Source organism: Thrips palmi, unplaced genomic scaffold, assembly GCF_012932325.1.
Source record: "Thrips palmi isolate BJ-2018 unplaced genomic scaffold, TpBJ-2018v1 HiC_scaffold_6, whole genome shotgun sequence".
NCBI classification, from domain to species: domain Eukaryota; kingdom Metazoa; phylum Arthropoda; class Insecta; order Thysanoptera; family Thripidae; genus Thrips; species Thrips palmi.
This window is the reverse complement of record NW_023144633.1, coordinates 3,902,862-3,915,393: the sequence shown is the minus strand read 5'-3', so window position 1 is coordinate 3,915,393 and position 12,532 is coordinate 3,902,862. Positions and strand designations below refer to the sequence as shown.

The 12,532-nt window shown below is 58.2% G+C and overlaps 1 protein-coding gene across 2 annotated transcripts; it reads left to right on the top strand.

Annotated features, from left to right (window-relative positions):
- The first annotated feature begins 8,216 nt into the window (after positions 1–8,216).
- On the top strand, positions 8,217–12,358 carry LOC117651828 (transcriptional regulator ADR1-like). 2 transcript variants are annotated; one of them, XM_034396232.1, is made up of 5 exons: positions 8,217–8,372; positions 8,592–8,641; positions 9,460–9,676; positions 10,165–10,468; positions 10,789–12,358. In XM_034396232.1, exons 1-5 carry the CDS (start codon positions 8,368–8,370, stop codon positions 11,665–11,667), a joined length of 1,455 nt encoding a protein of 484 aa, XP_034252123.1. In that variant the 5' UTR covers positions 8,217–8,367; the 3' UTR covers positions 11,668–12,358. The 2 variants fall into 2 exon arrangements, with proteins under 2 accessions (XP_034252123.1, XP_034252124.1); XM_034396233.1 differs by lacking the exon at positions 8,217–8,372 and having other exon boundaries at positions 8,475–8,645.
- The last annotated feature ends 174 nt before the right edge of the window (positions 12,359–12,532 follow it).

Below are 12,532 nucleotides of genomic sequence, written 5' to 3'. Positions count from 1 at the left end.
CATTCCGTCGTGACGCCGAACCGAAGCCTTCAAGGCGATCTGGCCGTTCTGGACGTTCTGGGCGTGGGTGGAGATCGTACCGTTGTCTCCCGTCCCACTCTGTTCCACTAATCCGAGCGCCGCTCCATGGGGCCGCGCCTCGTCCTCAGTCCGTTCTGCGAAAGGGGGATTAATCCCTCGCTGTATCTGTGGGCAGAAAATCCATGCAAAGTATGAACACTGACGTCACCGAGGGGTGAATCACTGGTGTACTCATGTCTACAAATTTGCCCGTACTGAATGTACTCACAACTTTGAAAAGTGCGCGCTAGTTTTTCGACCAATTTGGCGTTGAGTGCCATTTGAAACGCTAAATAAACCCATAAAATGTTAACAAATGTGAAATTTATGAGTAAAGCAAGGTGTACTCACCCGTACTCATGTACTCATGTGTACACCAGAACGCAGAGTGATTCGCCCCTCGGAAGTCACTGAACAACAAACTTTGTTTTGTGTAGAAAAGTGTGTCGAAATCGCGGTTGGGGCGGCTTCTTCGTCCAGTCCAAGGCGGGAAATCGAACTCCCTCAAAGGGGCAGTGTTTCTGAATGCTTCATTTAGCAAGCCTTTGCTGGAGAGCGGTTTACCGCCTTTGGTTTGGGTGTACTACCGCAAAGTTAGTCGAAATGGTGACGAATGTGTTAAAATTGTTGGGCTGAATTTAGACGGCCTCTGCGTCTAGTTCAGCGAGGACACCCTTGACAATGCAGTATCAGCTAAGATGCTTCCTTTAGCATGCCTTCTTTGCATGCCAGAGCATTCTTTGTGAAAACAATTTAATTTTGAACGTAAATCTTGGATTCTAAGAATACGGGCGATCCGTCGCCGGTTCGATTCCGGTTCACTGCACTCAAGTTAAATTCATGATACGTTTCGTTTGACTGCCCTGTTACACCGACCGTTTACCCGGAGCGAGCTTCGGAAGAAAATGGCCAAGTTCCGGAGCGCGCTTCACTTCGCGGTTTTCGATTTCTCGCCAGCAGAGGGGCGTGGCATGCAGACTGGTGCACAGTGGGCTAGAAGACCGGTGGAAGCGGTCCAAATCCCGGACGCGTTTTGAGCTCCAGAGTCGCTAAACAGGACTCGAACCGAACGTGTGACCCCACCAATGGATTCCTCGTTCGGATAGCAATCCATTGGTGGGGTCACACGTTCGGTTCGAGTCCTGGTGAGCGACTCTGGAGCTCAAAACGCGTCCGGGATTTTGGCCGCCTCCACCGGTCTTCCGGCCCACCCCACTGTGTGCCGTCTCTCTCGCACCTCCGCGGCACCGCGGCCCGGCCCGCGAGTGCGAGAGAGACGGAGCGACGGCCTGCTGGCGTGTCTGGCCGCGCGTTCCGACACGCATTGTTTCCGATATGCGTTCCCAGTCAAGGAGGAGCTCGCCGTGACGCGCCCCGACTGCAGTCGCTCTGTCTCTCTCGCTCCCGGCGCGGACACCCCGGCCACCCAGCGAGTGCGAGGGAGACAGAGAATCAGCCTGCGGGCCCTGCGGGCGCGGCGCGATGGATATCACCTGGACGCGGCGGACGCGCGCATGTTAACAAAATGCCCCCATATCTGATAGGGGAGCCTCGCCGCGGACCACGCCACCGGAAGTGGCCGCTGACGAGCAAAGTGGACGGACGAAGAACAAAAACGCGAAAACAAAAACAAACAGGAGGGATCGAAAGAAGAATCATCTCGGACTTACGAACAGTGTGCCAGAAGACCGGCGCAGGCGGCCAAAACTCTCAGACGCGTTTTGAGCCCCAGCGTCGCTAAAAAGAACTCGAATCGAGCGTGCGGCCCCACCGAAGGATTCATCGTTCGGAGAGCAATCCATTGATGGGGGTCACACGTTCGGTTCGAGTCCCATTTAGCGACTCTGGAGCTCAAAACGCGTCCAGGATTTTCACCGTCGCCGCCGATCTTCTGGCAACGCAGCCAGTAGGGTGCCAGGTAACTTTACGATTTTCCTAAGCGGGGTACAAAAATCAGAAATCCGGCCCCAGCGAGTAACGATTGGGAGCTCTGGCTCACAAAATACGGCACCCTAAAAATCGGGAAAATCGTTAGGCCCCCCTCTCGCACCCCTGCCCCTGCTCGTCTCGCAAAAATAGGCCCGCCGCTGCGCTGGCTGGAGGCTGGCTGGAGGCTGGAGCTGGAACGAGCAGTCTAACTACCGCTTGGCTGTTCGCCGCGCAGCCCAGAGCGCCCAGAGCGCACGCAGCGATGCCCAAGTTTCAGGCTTCAGGGGCTCAAACTGCGAGTTGAGCTGAGGGAGGCAAAGGTGGGCGCGCTGCAGAACGGCGCCACGGCCACACGTGAGCGTGTGTGTGTGTGTGTGTGTGTGGGCGTGTGGGTGTGTGGGTGTGTGTGTGGGGGGGGGGCGTGTGCGTGCGCCTGTGTCTGCGTCTGTGTGTGACCGCGCGGGTTATAGGAAAGTACGCGGATAAACGGAGGTGGTAGTATACAGGTGCGTTGCACACACGCGCGGGGGAGGGGGTAGGGTATGGAAGCAAGAAGAAAAGTTACAGGGGGAGTGGCGTGGAGGTGAGAGAGAGAGAGGGAGAGAAGGGGGTGGTATGAGATAGTGGAGGCTGAGGTGGTGATCGCCGCAGAGAACGGCCGGGGGTGGCGGCGGTGGTGTTCACTTTGTAAACGAGCCCCCCTCCCCCTCCCCCTATCCTCGGCCATCTCGCACATATTACAATTTACGCTTTACGCCCCTACCCTTACCCCCCCCCTTTCCCTCCCCGTTCTCTCTGGCCAATCTCTCCTCGCCTACCATCGATTCACCTCCCCCCCCCTCTCCCAGGTCGTTTCGTTTTATGTTCTTGTTACCGTTCTGCTGCTTTTCCCCGCGATATCCTCTCGCCTCGCCATCTTGAGGTGCCTGCAGGCAGCCTTGCCCCGCCGTGGCCGAGCCCTGGCCGTGCCCTAGCCATGCCCTGGCCGAGCCATGGCCACGCCGCCGCGGTGTACTCTTCTAGGAAAGCGAAGTAGGAATGAGTAAGGAGTTCACCCGTGGTATTCCTCCAGCTTTTGGTTCCTCCAGGACTCGTCTTTGGTTTCATCCAGGACTCATCTTTGTTTTCCTCCAGAACTCATCTTTGGTTCCTCCAGGACTCATCTTTGGTTCCTCCAGGATTCATCTTTCGTTCCTTGAGAACTCATCATTGGTTCCTCCAGGACTCATCTTTGGTTTTATCCAGGTTCATATCTGGTTCCTCCAGGACTCATGTTTGATTCCTCCAGGACTCATCTTTGGTTCCTCCAGGACTCATCTTTGGTTCCTCCAGGACTCATCTTTGGTTTTATCCAGGTTCATATCTGGTTCCTCCACGACTCATCTTTGGTTCCTCCAGGACTCATCTTTGGTTCCTCCCGGACTCATCTTTGCCTCTATACTGGACTCATCTTTGCTTTTATACTGGACTCTTCTTTGGTTCCTTCAGGACTCATCTTTGGTTTATCCAGGACTCATATTTGGTTTCTCCAGGAGGCTGCAAATTCGATTTTCGAACAGCAGCAAGACTCTCAGTCTCGCCTACAACAACGACGACAACAACAACAACAACAACAACAACAACAACAACAACAACGACGACGACAACAACAACAACAACAACAACAACAACAAGCAGCTGCCGCCAGCTGGACGCGGAGATTCCTTGCGGCATTGAATTCTGGAGCGTCGGGGAGGGCTCATCAAAAGTTGGGACGACCGTCCGCGGCGTGTGGATCGGGGAACGCGGATCGCGCCGTTCGCGCAGCGAGGCCGAGTCGAAGGAGTGGCGGTGCGCGCTGGCAGAAAACTCGTCCAGCACCCCGGCGGCGTTTACGGCGGCCAGGCCCATCGTCGAACGGCGAGGCGCCGGGCGCGGCGTGGCGCGGCGTGGCGGCAACATACTGTATACGTTAGCACTTCGCGCACCATGTGGGTCGGAGATGAAATGGCTGAAATGGCCGCGGGGCTCCGACGGCGGGGTGGTTCCGGACGGCGTCGCCCCGTCTCTCTCGCACTCACGGGGCGTGCCGTCAGGGTGCTAGAGAGACGGAGAGCGCTCTGGTTGGCTGCTGGGCATCGGGCTGCAGGCGCTACCTTGCTGAAAGCCGTCGCTCTGATGCACGCTTGCGCGGCTAGCGCGGCTGCGCACAGTGGGCCAGCAGACCGGCCAAAAGTCCAGACGCGTTTTGAGCTCCAAAGTCGCTAAACAGGCCTCGAACCGAACGTGTGACCCCACCAATGGATTGCTCTCCGAACGAGGAATCCATTGGTGGGGTCACACGGCCGGTTTGTGTCCCATTTAGCGACTCTGGAGCTCAAAAGGCGTCTAGAATTTTGACCGCTCCACCGGTCTTCTGGCCCACTGTGCTGCGCCGGCGGCCCTGCCCGCCCGGCCCGTTCGCCTCAGGCTAAAAGTTTCCTGCTCTCAACACCTCCCTTCTGAATAAATCCGCAGTTACCCGGAGCGCCGGTTACGCCTTTCTCTCGCACGCACCCAAAATTACTGCCGGGAAGAAACATACAGCGCGGGTGCAGCGGGGCAGCGGTCGCGCCGTCTCTCTCGCACTCGCGGCGCGCTGCGGCGTTCCGCACTCGCGGCGCGCTGCGGCGTTCCGCGGGGGTGCGAGAGAGACAGGGCGACGAGACGCGGCCCCACCCCTTGCATGGCCATCCCCCTGGCCCCGGCGATAAGGACAACAACCTGTGAGGCAGCGCGCCGCCATGCCCTGCGCCGCGGCCGCGCTGCGAGCACACAGGTGCGCCGCCCGCCGAACACCGAAGCAGCCGAAGCAGCGCACCGCCTTTGAGGAGTCTTTCGCGAAACCGCTTGCCGCTCGGCTTGCCATGACTTGTGTGCTTGTGTGCGCTCGCAAGGCGGCGGCGGGTTCAGAGAAGGTACCGGCGCACACATACCCTGCTTGTCGACGCGCAGAAAAGTTCCGCCGGCGGTGGGGTTCGAACCGCGGCCCTTGCGATTGCCAGGTAAGCGCGGATGCCCCTCGGCCACCGGTCACCGCGAGCAGTCACTCGCACGGAAAGGGCCGATCGACTGCGTGCAGGCCGCCGCGCCACCGCGACGAAATCCACCCCTCCGCTGCCTGCCAGTGCTCCGGAGCCGCTCTCGTTCTTGCCATCCACGACTCTGTGCCACTTCAAAGGCGAAATTAGAACTTTGGCAAGGCTTCGCCGCTTGCCTCTCCGTCTCTCTCTCTCTCTCTCTCTCTCTCTCCCTCTCTCTCTCGGGCTTCGCCAGGCTTTGCCCTCGCTGCCTCGCGAGGAGCGACGCGCCGCGCTCGCGGTTCGCTCTAATCGCTTTAGCGGCGTTCTGCAGACTGAAGCCGAGAGTCGTTCTCGTCGCTGTCTCTCTCGCACCCACACGGGGCGCCCCATGAGAGCGAGAGAGACAGAGGAAGGAGCGTTGCCGAGCCTGGCAGTGGGGTAGGTGGCAAGCAGGGCGGTTCTTCTTCTGTGTGTGATCTGCTGCAGGCTGATTCCGAGACTCGTTCTCTGTCTCTCTCGCACCTGTGAGGAGCCCCTACGAGAGCGAGAGAGACAGAGCGACGAAAACGACTCTCGGAGTCAGTCCACTGGCGCCTGCCCGGCTCGGCTCGGGCCGCGCACCGCGCACAGCGCAGCCGGCCAAAATTACTTCCCGAACAGCATCATTTAAGGGTCGTCTGCGGGGCACCCGTCCACCGCCACCGCACAGTGTGCCAGAAGACCGGTGGAGGTGGCCAAAACTCTAGTCGCGTTTTGAGCTCCTGAGTCGCTAAGCTGGACACGAACAGAGCGTGTGACGCCACCAATGGATTGCTCTCTGAACGAGGGATCCATTGGTGGGGTCACACGTTCGATTCGAGTCCCATTTCGCGACTCTGGAGCTCAAAACGCGTCCGGAGTTTTTGCCGCCTCCACCGGTCTTCTGGCCCACTGTGCACCGCCCGCGTCTCAGATGGCAGCGAAACGACCTGCAGCGCGAAAGCACCCGTGTGGAACAGATAGGCTGAAAGCATGCTGAACCGCGTCTGAATTTTCAGTCCGTTTTCAGACGCCAGTCAGGCCTCAGTCAGACCGCGTTCAAGCGAGATCCAGGCCGTTCGCGACACGAACAAGGTATGAATGCCGTCTGACGATCGTCTGACTGAGGCCTGACTGGTGTCTGAAAATGGGCTGAACGCGGTCTGAAAAGCGGCTGAGATTCAGACCGCGTTCAGGCCGCGTTCAGTCCGTTTTCAGGCCCACGCCTGGCCGCCCGAAAAAATTGTCAACAGCGTCGAAAACGAAGACCTGCCGGCCGACGTCTGGTGTCGAACTCGGGACAAGGCGCATAGAATACCGGTGCGTGAATCCGCTTGGCCAGAGCGACTTCTGTGGGGCGACGTGCGACGCTGCGATCCTATTCTGCTGGCCGAAGCTTGCTGATACGTATAACGCTGCGGAGAACTACTTGGAAGAAAGGCTCTTTTCGTTTTAAAATGGCACAATCCGAAATATCATAGCCAGCGAAAAGAGTATGATTGTTCTCCACGACAGAGGCAAACCCTGTTCTACCCCACTTCGGAAAAGGTTTAAGTCACACATCAGATGTCTCAACCGTATCAGCAAGCTTTGGCCAGCTGAATGGGATCGCAGCGTCGCACGTCACTCCACAGAAGTCGCTCTGGCCAAGCGGATTCACGCACCGGTATTCTATGCGCCTTGTCCCGATTTCGACACCAGACGTCGGCCGGCAGTCTTCGTTTTCGACGCTGTTGACGTTTTTTTCGGGCGGCCAGGCGTGGGCCTGAAAACGGACTGAACGCGGCCTGAACGCGGTCTGAATCTAAGCCGCTTTTCAGACCGCGTTCAGCCCATTTTCAGACACCAGTCAGGCCTCAGTCAGACGCTCGTCAGACGGCATTCATACCTTGTTCGTGTCGCGAACGGCCTGGATCTCGCTTGAACGCGGTCTGACTGAGGCCTGACTGGCGTCTGAAAACGGACTGAAAGTTCAGATGCGGTTCAGCATGCTTTCAGCCTATCTGTTCCACACGGGCACCGAGGTGGACGCGCCACTCACCTGGACTTCATTCCCGCCGCGGCGCGTCTTTCAAACGGTCAGCGGTAAAGGGTAACTCAATTTTAAAATGCGGCAGGCCGTTTACCGGAGGTAGGCCACCCACCTCACACGTCCAGCGAGGACACCAGCAAATCAATTCACCATCCTCGAAAGCACCATCTTGGTGCTTCGCCTCGCACAGCGCGGGCAGGGCACTCACCTGCAGACTGCTTCCGAGAGTCGCTTTCGTCGCTCTGTCCCTCTCGCACTCATCGGGCGTCCCGTACACGTGCGAGAGAGACAGAGCGACGGAAACGACTCTCGGAATCAGTCTGCTTGCGGTGGTCTTAAAACGGGGCGCGACCGCGGCGTGGCGGCACCCGCGCGGAATCCAGGCGGGTAGATAGGATGGCACAGTGTGTGCACCGTACGGTGTAGTAGCCCGACACGCGCACGCAGGAAGGAAGCGAACGAAAATGATAGTTCCCCGAGACGGGAGGTGGCGGTTTAGCCCGGTTTAGCATTCCGCCCTTGTTGTAGTCGAAACGCGGCCTCATCAAGGTGCCTCTCTTCTTGGCGCTCGGGTTCGCGGCCGCGGCCTGCTCAGGCACACCGTCGGCCTCTCCCCGATGACATTCTCATGATGCCGCGCGCACACACTGGCACACACGCACGCCTTCAAGCACGCCTCCAAGCACGCCTCCAAGCACGCCTTCAAGCACGCCTCCAAGCACGCCTCCAAGCACGCCTCCAAGCACGCGGGGGCCGCGCAAGGGGCGGCGCGGCGGCGTGCTCTCTGCCGCTCCTTCCACAAACTTTCTGTTTGTTTTGCCAACTGCCGGTACTGCAAATAGCGAACGACGCCCGCCGACGCTCCCTTTTCGTTCATGCCGAAGATGAGGATGACGTCGCACAGTGGGCCAGACCGGTGGAGCGGCCAAAATGCTAGACGCGTTTTGAGCTCCAGAGTCGCTAAATGGGACCGACCGTGTGACCAAACCGACCGTGTGACCCCACCAATGGATTCCTCGTTCAGAGCGACTCTGGAGCTCAAAACGCGTCTAGCATTTTGGCCGCTCCACCGGTCTTCGGGCCCACTGTGCGTCGGCGGCGTGGTCTGTCTCGCTCGCACTCGGGGCGCGTGCGAGAGAGACAGAGCGACGAAGCACTGGGGTTGGAATCAGCACGGCGAGTCCTGGCAGTCCATGCGTCGCGTAGCAAGTCGAGCCATAAGTTCAGTACTGGGGTCTCGGCCCGGGTCCCCCCTCCCCGCGAGGGGTAGCGACGAGTGTCATTTCAATGTGGTAACTATATAACTGAGCGCGTCCGCCCGCGCCGCCGGCCCGGGTAGCAACACAGCAACCAGTAGCAACAAGCAACAGCCCCCTCCCCCCCTCCCCCTCCCACGGCGCGGCGAGGTGCCGTCCGTTGCCGGCGCGTCGCGACTCGTCTCGAACCGGCCGACGCTGCCCTCCCCTCGCCGAACAGAGCAACCTGCAGAACACTTGTTGATTTTCCTCCAGGATTTTCCGGACAATCGGCGTGCAGTGCCCAGGACCGTCGTGCCGCACAAGTAAGTGAGAATTGGAGTGCGAGTCGTAGACGCGTCGGGCACCGTTGTTTGTTGTGGGGCTTAAATCCGTAACCTAACCTCAAAAGCGGCTGGCCGCTGCCGGACCGGCGTTGTGCTTCTTTGTTGTTTGTGTCGCTGTCGTTTCGCCAGTCTGAAGTGTAGTGTACTGGTCCGCTTTTATGCTTGTGCTGCTGTTTTGTCTCGAGTACTTTTCTTTTCGAACGCCGTCGGCTGTAGTGACGTACCGGCTGCAGCGAAATTACGTCATCGTTCTGACGAGGGGATGGGAGAGGGGTGGGGTCGAGACGGGCTTCCAATGACGGGCTTATCTCGAACAACGCATGAGCTTTGGTATGAACGCTGCAGACTGAATCCGAGAGTCGCTCTGTCTCTCTCGCACTCATGGGGCGTCCCGTTTTGGTGCGAGAGAGACAGTGCTACGGAAACGGCTCTGGGACTGATCCCGAGAGTCGCTTGTCTCTCTCGCACTCACAGGGCGTCCCGTTTAAGATGCGAGAGAGACAGCGACGATGACGCACAGTGGGCCAGAAGCCGGTGGAGGCGGCCAAAACTCTAGACGCGTTTTGAGCTCCAGAGTCGCTAAATGGGACTCGAACCGAACGTGTGACCCCACCAATAGATTGCTCTCCGAACGAGGAATCCATTGGTGGGGTCACACGTTCGGTTCGAGGCCTGTTTAGCGACCCTGGAGCTCAAAACGCGTCTAGAGTTTTGGCCGCCTCCACCGGTCTTCTGGCCCACTGTGTGACGACGCTCGGAGCTCGGAATCAGTCCGTTGACGCTGGACGTTTTTGCAGGACGTCTAGCAGGACTCGGCGGTGCTGCAGCCATGTTCTTCCCGGAGCCCAACGTGGAGGTGGAGATCGTCGAGGTGGACCCCGACGCCGTGATGGACCTGTCCTGCGGCAGCCCGTGGCAGTCGGCGTCCGTGCTGCGAATGTGCCTCCAGGACGTGCAGGACCAGCAGCGCGGCGACGTGGCCGACTACCCTGACGGCATCACCGTCAGCAGCAAGTGAGTAGCCTAAAAAGTTGTGGGTTCAACTCCCCGTGCCGGCGGCTTCATTTTCGCCTTTCAATTTTTATGCAGTGTGAATTTTGAAGGGGGCAACAGGCCTTTTTGCCTTCCTTTCGGCCTTAAGAAAGCCGTCAAAAAGTTTGGTGTAAAGCAACGCTTTGCCCCTGCAACAGTAGGCACAGGACGCTACTTTCTCCCTCCCCGGGGCTGTTTCTGGATCCGCCCTTATGGTCTTCGGCTTAAGCATTAGAAGGGTCGCGGTTTGGGGAGGATGTCCTTCCACCACGGTGACCCCCTTGATGTCCTTCCCCCAGGGTAGCGCCCTTCACCCCCACAGCTCAGGGGCGGATCCAGAGACAGGTCATGGGGAGGAGGCGCAATGACGCATGAGTTGCCGACCTACGGGGCATAGTGTGCCCCCCCCCCCTTTTCCCCCCGACACGCGCCTGCCACACCACGCTAACTTGATCCTTGTGCTCCTGCAGCACCGGGTACCCCTACGCCGTCACTCCCCGCGAGGCCGCGTCACCCGGCTACTACTACACCCTGGCCGACAACACCGCCGACGCGGACTTCTTCACCAGCGCCAGCCTGCCGCCGACGTACATGGTGCAGACCGAGTACGCCGAGGACGCCGCGGACGGCGCGGGCACGCCGTCGGGGACGTCGCGGCAGCCCGCGGAGTGCCTTTCGTGCGGTCGCACCTTCTCGTCGGAGAGGAATCTGGCCCGCCACTTCCGCCAAGTGCACGGCCCGCGCGTCTGGCACGTGTGCGACGTCTGCGGCAAGGTGAGCGGCGGCGCGCGTACTTCGCTCTGTCTCTCTCGCACCCTCCGGCACGCACAGTGGGCCAGAAGACCGGTGGAGGCGGTCAAAACCGTAGACGCGTTTCGAGCTCCAGAGTCGCTAAACAGGACTCGAACCGAGCGTGTGACCCCACCAATGGATTCCTCGTTCGGAGAGCAATCCATTGGTGGGGTCACACGTTTGGTTCGAGTCCCGTTTCGCGACTCTGGAGCTCAAAACGCGTGCAGAATTTTGACCGCCTCCACCGGTCTTGTGGCCCACTGTGGGAGACAGAGCGACTGACTTCGTGATTCTGGTTGCAGCCGCTCGCGTCCGCGAGCTCCCTGCGGTCCCACCAGTGGCTGCACCGCGGCCGAAAGCCCTTCCAGTGCCCGCTCTGCTCCACCGGCTTCATCCGCCGGCCGTACCTGCGCACGCACATGCTGCGGGTGCACTCGCTGCACGCCAACCTCGCCGTCAAGCTGGAGGAGCTGGACTACGGCGAGTGCGTCGCTCGGCGCGAGGTGTCCGAGGATCGCGGTGAGGACGAGGATGGCCACCTCCAGGACGCGCACGCCCTGGATGCCCACCAGCAGGTCGTCCACGTTGAGCACCAAGAAGGGCTGCGTCATGACGGCCAGGGCCACGTCTTTCACGACCAGGTCGCCCCTGTCCCCAACCTGGAGTACCTGCTCTACAACGGCCACCGCCAGGACGTCCACCAGCAGGACGTCTACCGCCAGGACCTCCACCGCCAGGACCTCCACCGCCAGGACGGCCTCCGCCAGGACCTCCACCGCCAGGACGTCCACCACCAGGACGGCCATCACCAGGACGGCCATCACCAGGACGGCCACCACCAGGACGTCCATCACCAGGACGACCATCACCAGGACGGCCATCACCAGGACCGTCACCGCCAGGACGACCATCACCAGGACTGCCATCACCAAGACGGTCACCACGAGGACGTCCTCCACCAGGTCGGCGTGGACAGCGGCAGCATTGTCTTCGTCAAGAGCGATTTGGACGCCGACGGCAGCGACTCCGGCGTGTCTTCGGTCTCGCCCTCGCCGTCGTCCGGGGAGGCGTCCCCCGCGTCGTCGGCGACCTCGGAGGACACGGCCGACGCCCCCATTCTGGTGCGACTCGTTCGAGACGTCGTATCGGGATCATGGAAGATTGATTTGGGGCAATGCTGAAAACCCTAGAGGCTCTGTGGGTGTTGGCTGAAGTTCAGCGTTATTTCATCAAACTCGACCCACAGAAAGGTCGAAATGCCATTGAAATTAACTGACGAAGAGGGGTTTGTACAAATGACTGTAGACTAGAAGTCTATTCTAGTCTGCCTTGTTCATTGTTAATTTGAAACTAGATTGTTTCGAGCTGAACGATTTTATTTGTGTTTGTAATATTGTGACCGTTTCTTTTCTCCATTATTGTTTTAACTAATAGAATGTGCATGGCCTCTAGTCATTAGGCTTCCTTTTTTTATTCCCAGCAAGATTTACGCTCCAACGAATGATTGAATGTTTGTGTTACGTTTTGCTGCTTGAAGTTACGAACTTGTTTAATTTTATCTATTTTCTTTGTTGTACGTAGCAGCATTTACTCAAGTGATGGGCTGTTTAATTATTGCCTATTTTCTACTTTTACTACATGACTGATTATGCTAAATACTTATGTAGTATGTATCTATTAAAAGTTTCTGTTACTGGTAGAGGTGGTTATGACTATTGCTGTATAATAATTTCTATTTTTCTAATTTTGTATTAGGATTTTATCCTTTGACCAAAGTCTCAATGGCTTGAGTTCTAATTTTGTGACTTTATAAGTGGAGTGTAATTGGCAAGTGCTCAAATGATAAAGGGAAAACAATGTTTCTTATCTCTTCTTGTTTTGTTCTTTTCTTCTCATTTCTTAATCCTTCAACTCTACCACAAATAATCACTGACACAATAAACCGTAGCTGGCTCACAGCTACTCGATACGAAACATAGACTCGAACGCAGGGAATCACCACCTGTGGCGAAGCGAGACGTGCAAAATGAGTACTGTAGAATTTCT

What these genes read in the sequence shown, in the direction of transcription:
- LOC117651828 (XM_034396232.1), top strand. An exon ending in AGGACCGTCGTGCCGCACAA is followed by an intron (nt 8,642 to 9,459) that starts GTAAGTGAGAAT and finishes ACGTTTTTGCAG; the next exon opens with GACGTCTAGCAGGACTCGGC. An exon ending in TGTGCGACGTCTGCGGCAAG is followed by an intron (nt 10,469 to 10,788) that starts GTGAGCGGCGGC and finishes TTCTGGTTGCAG; the next exon opens with CCGCTCGCGTCCGCGAGCTC.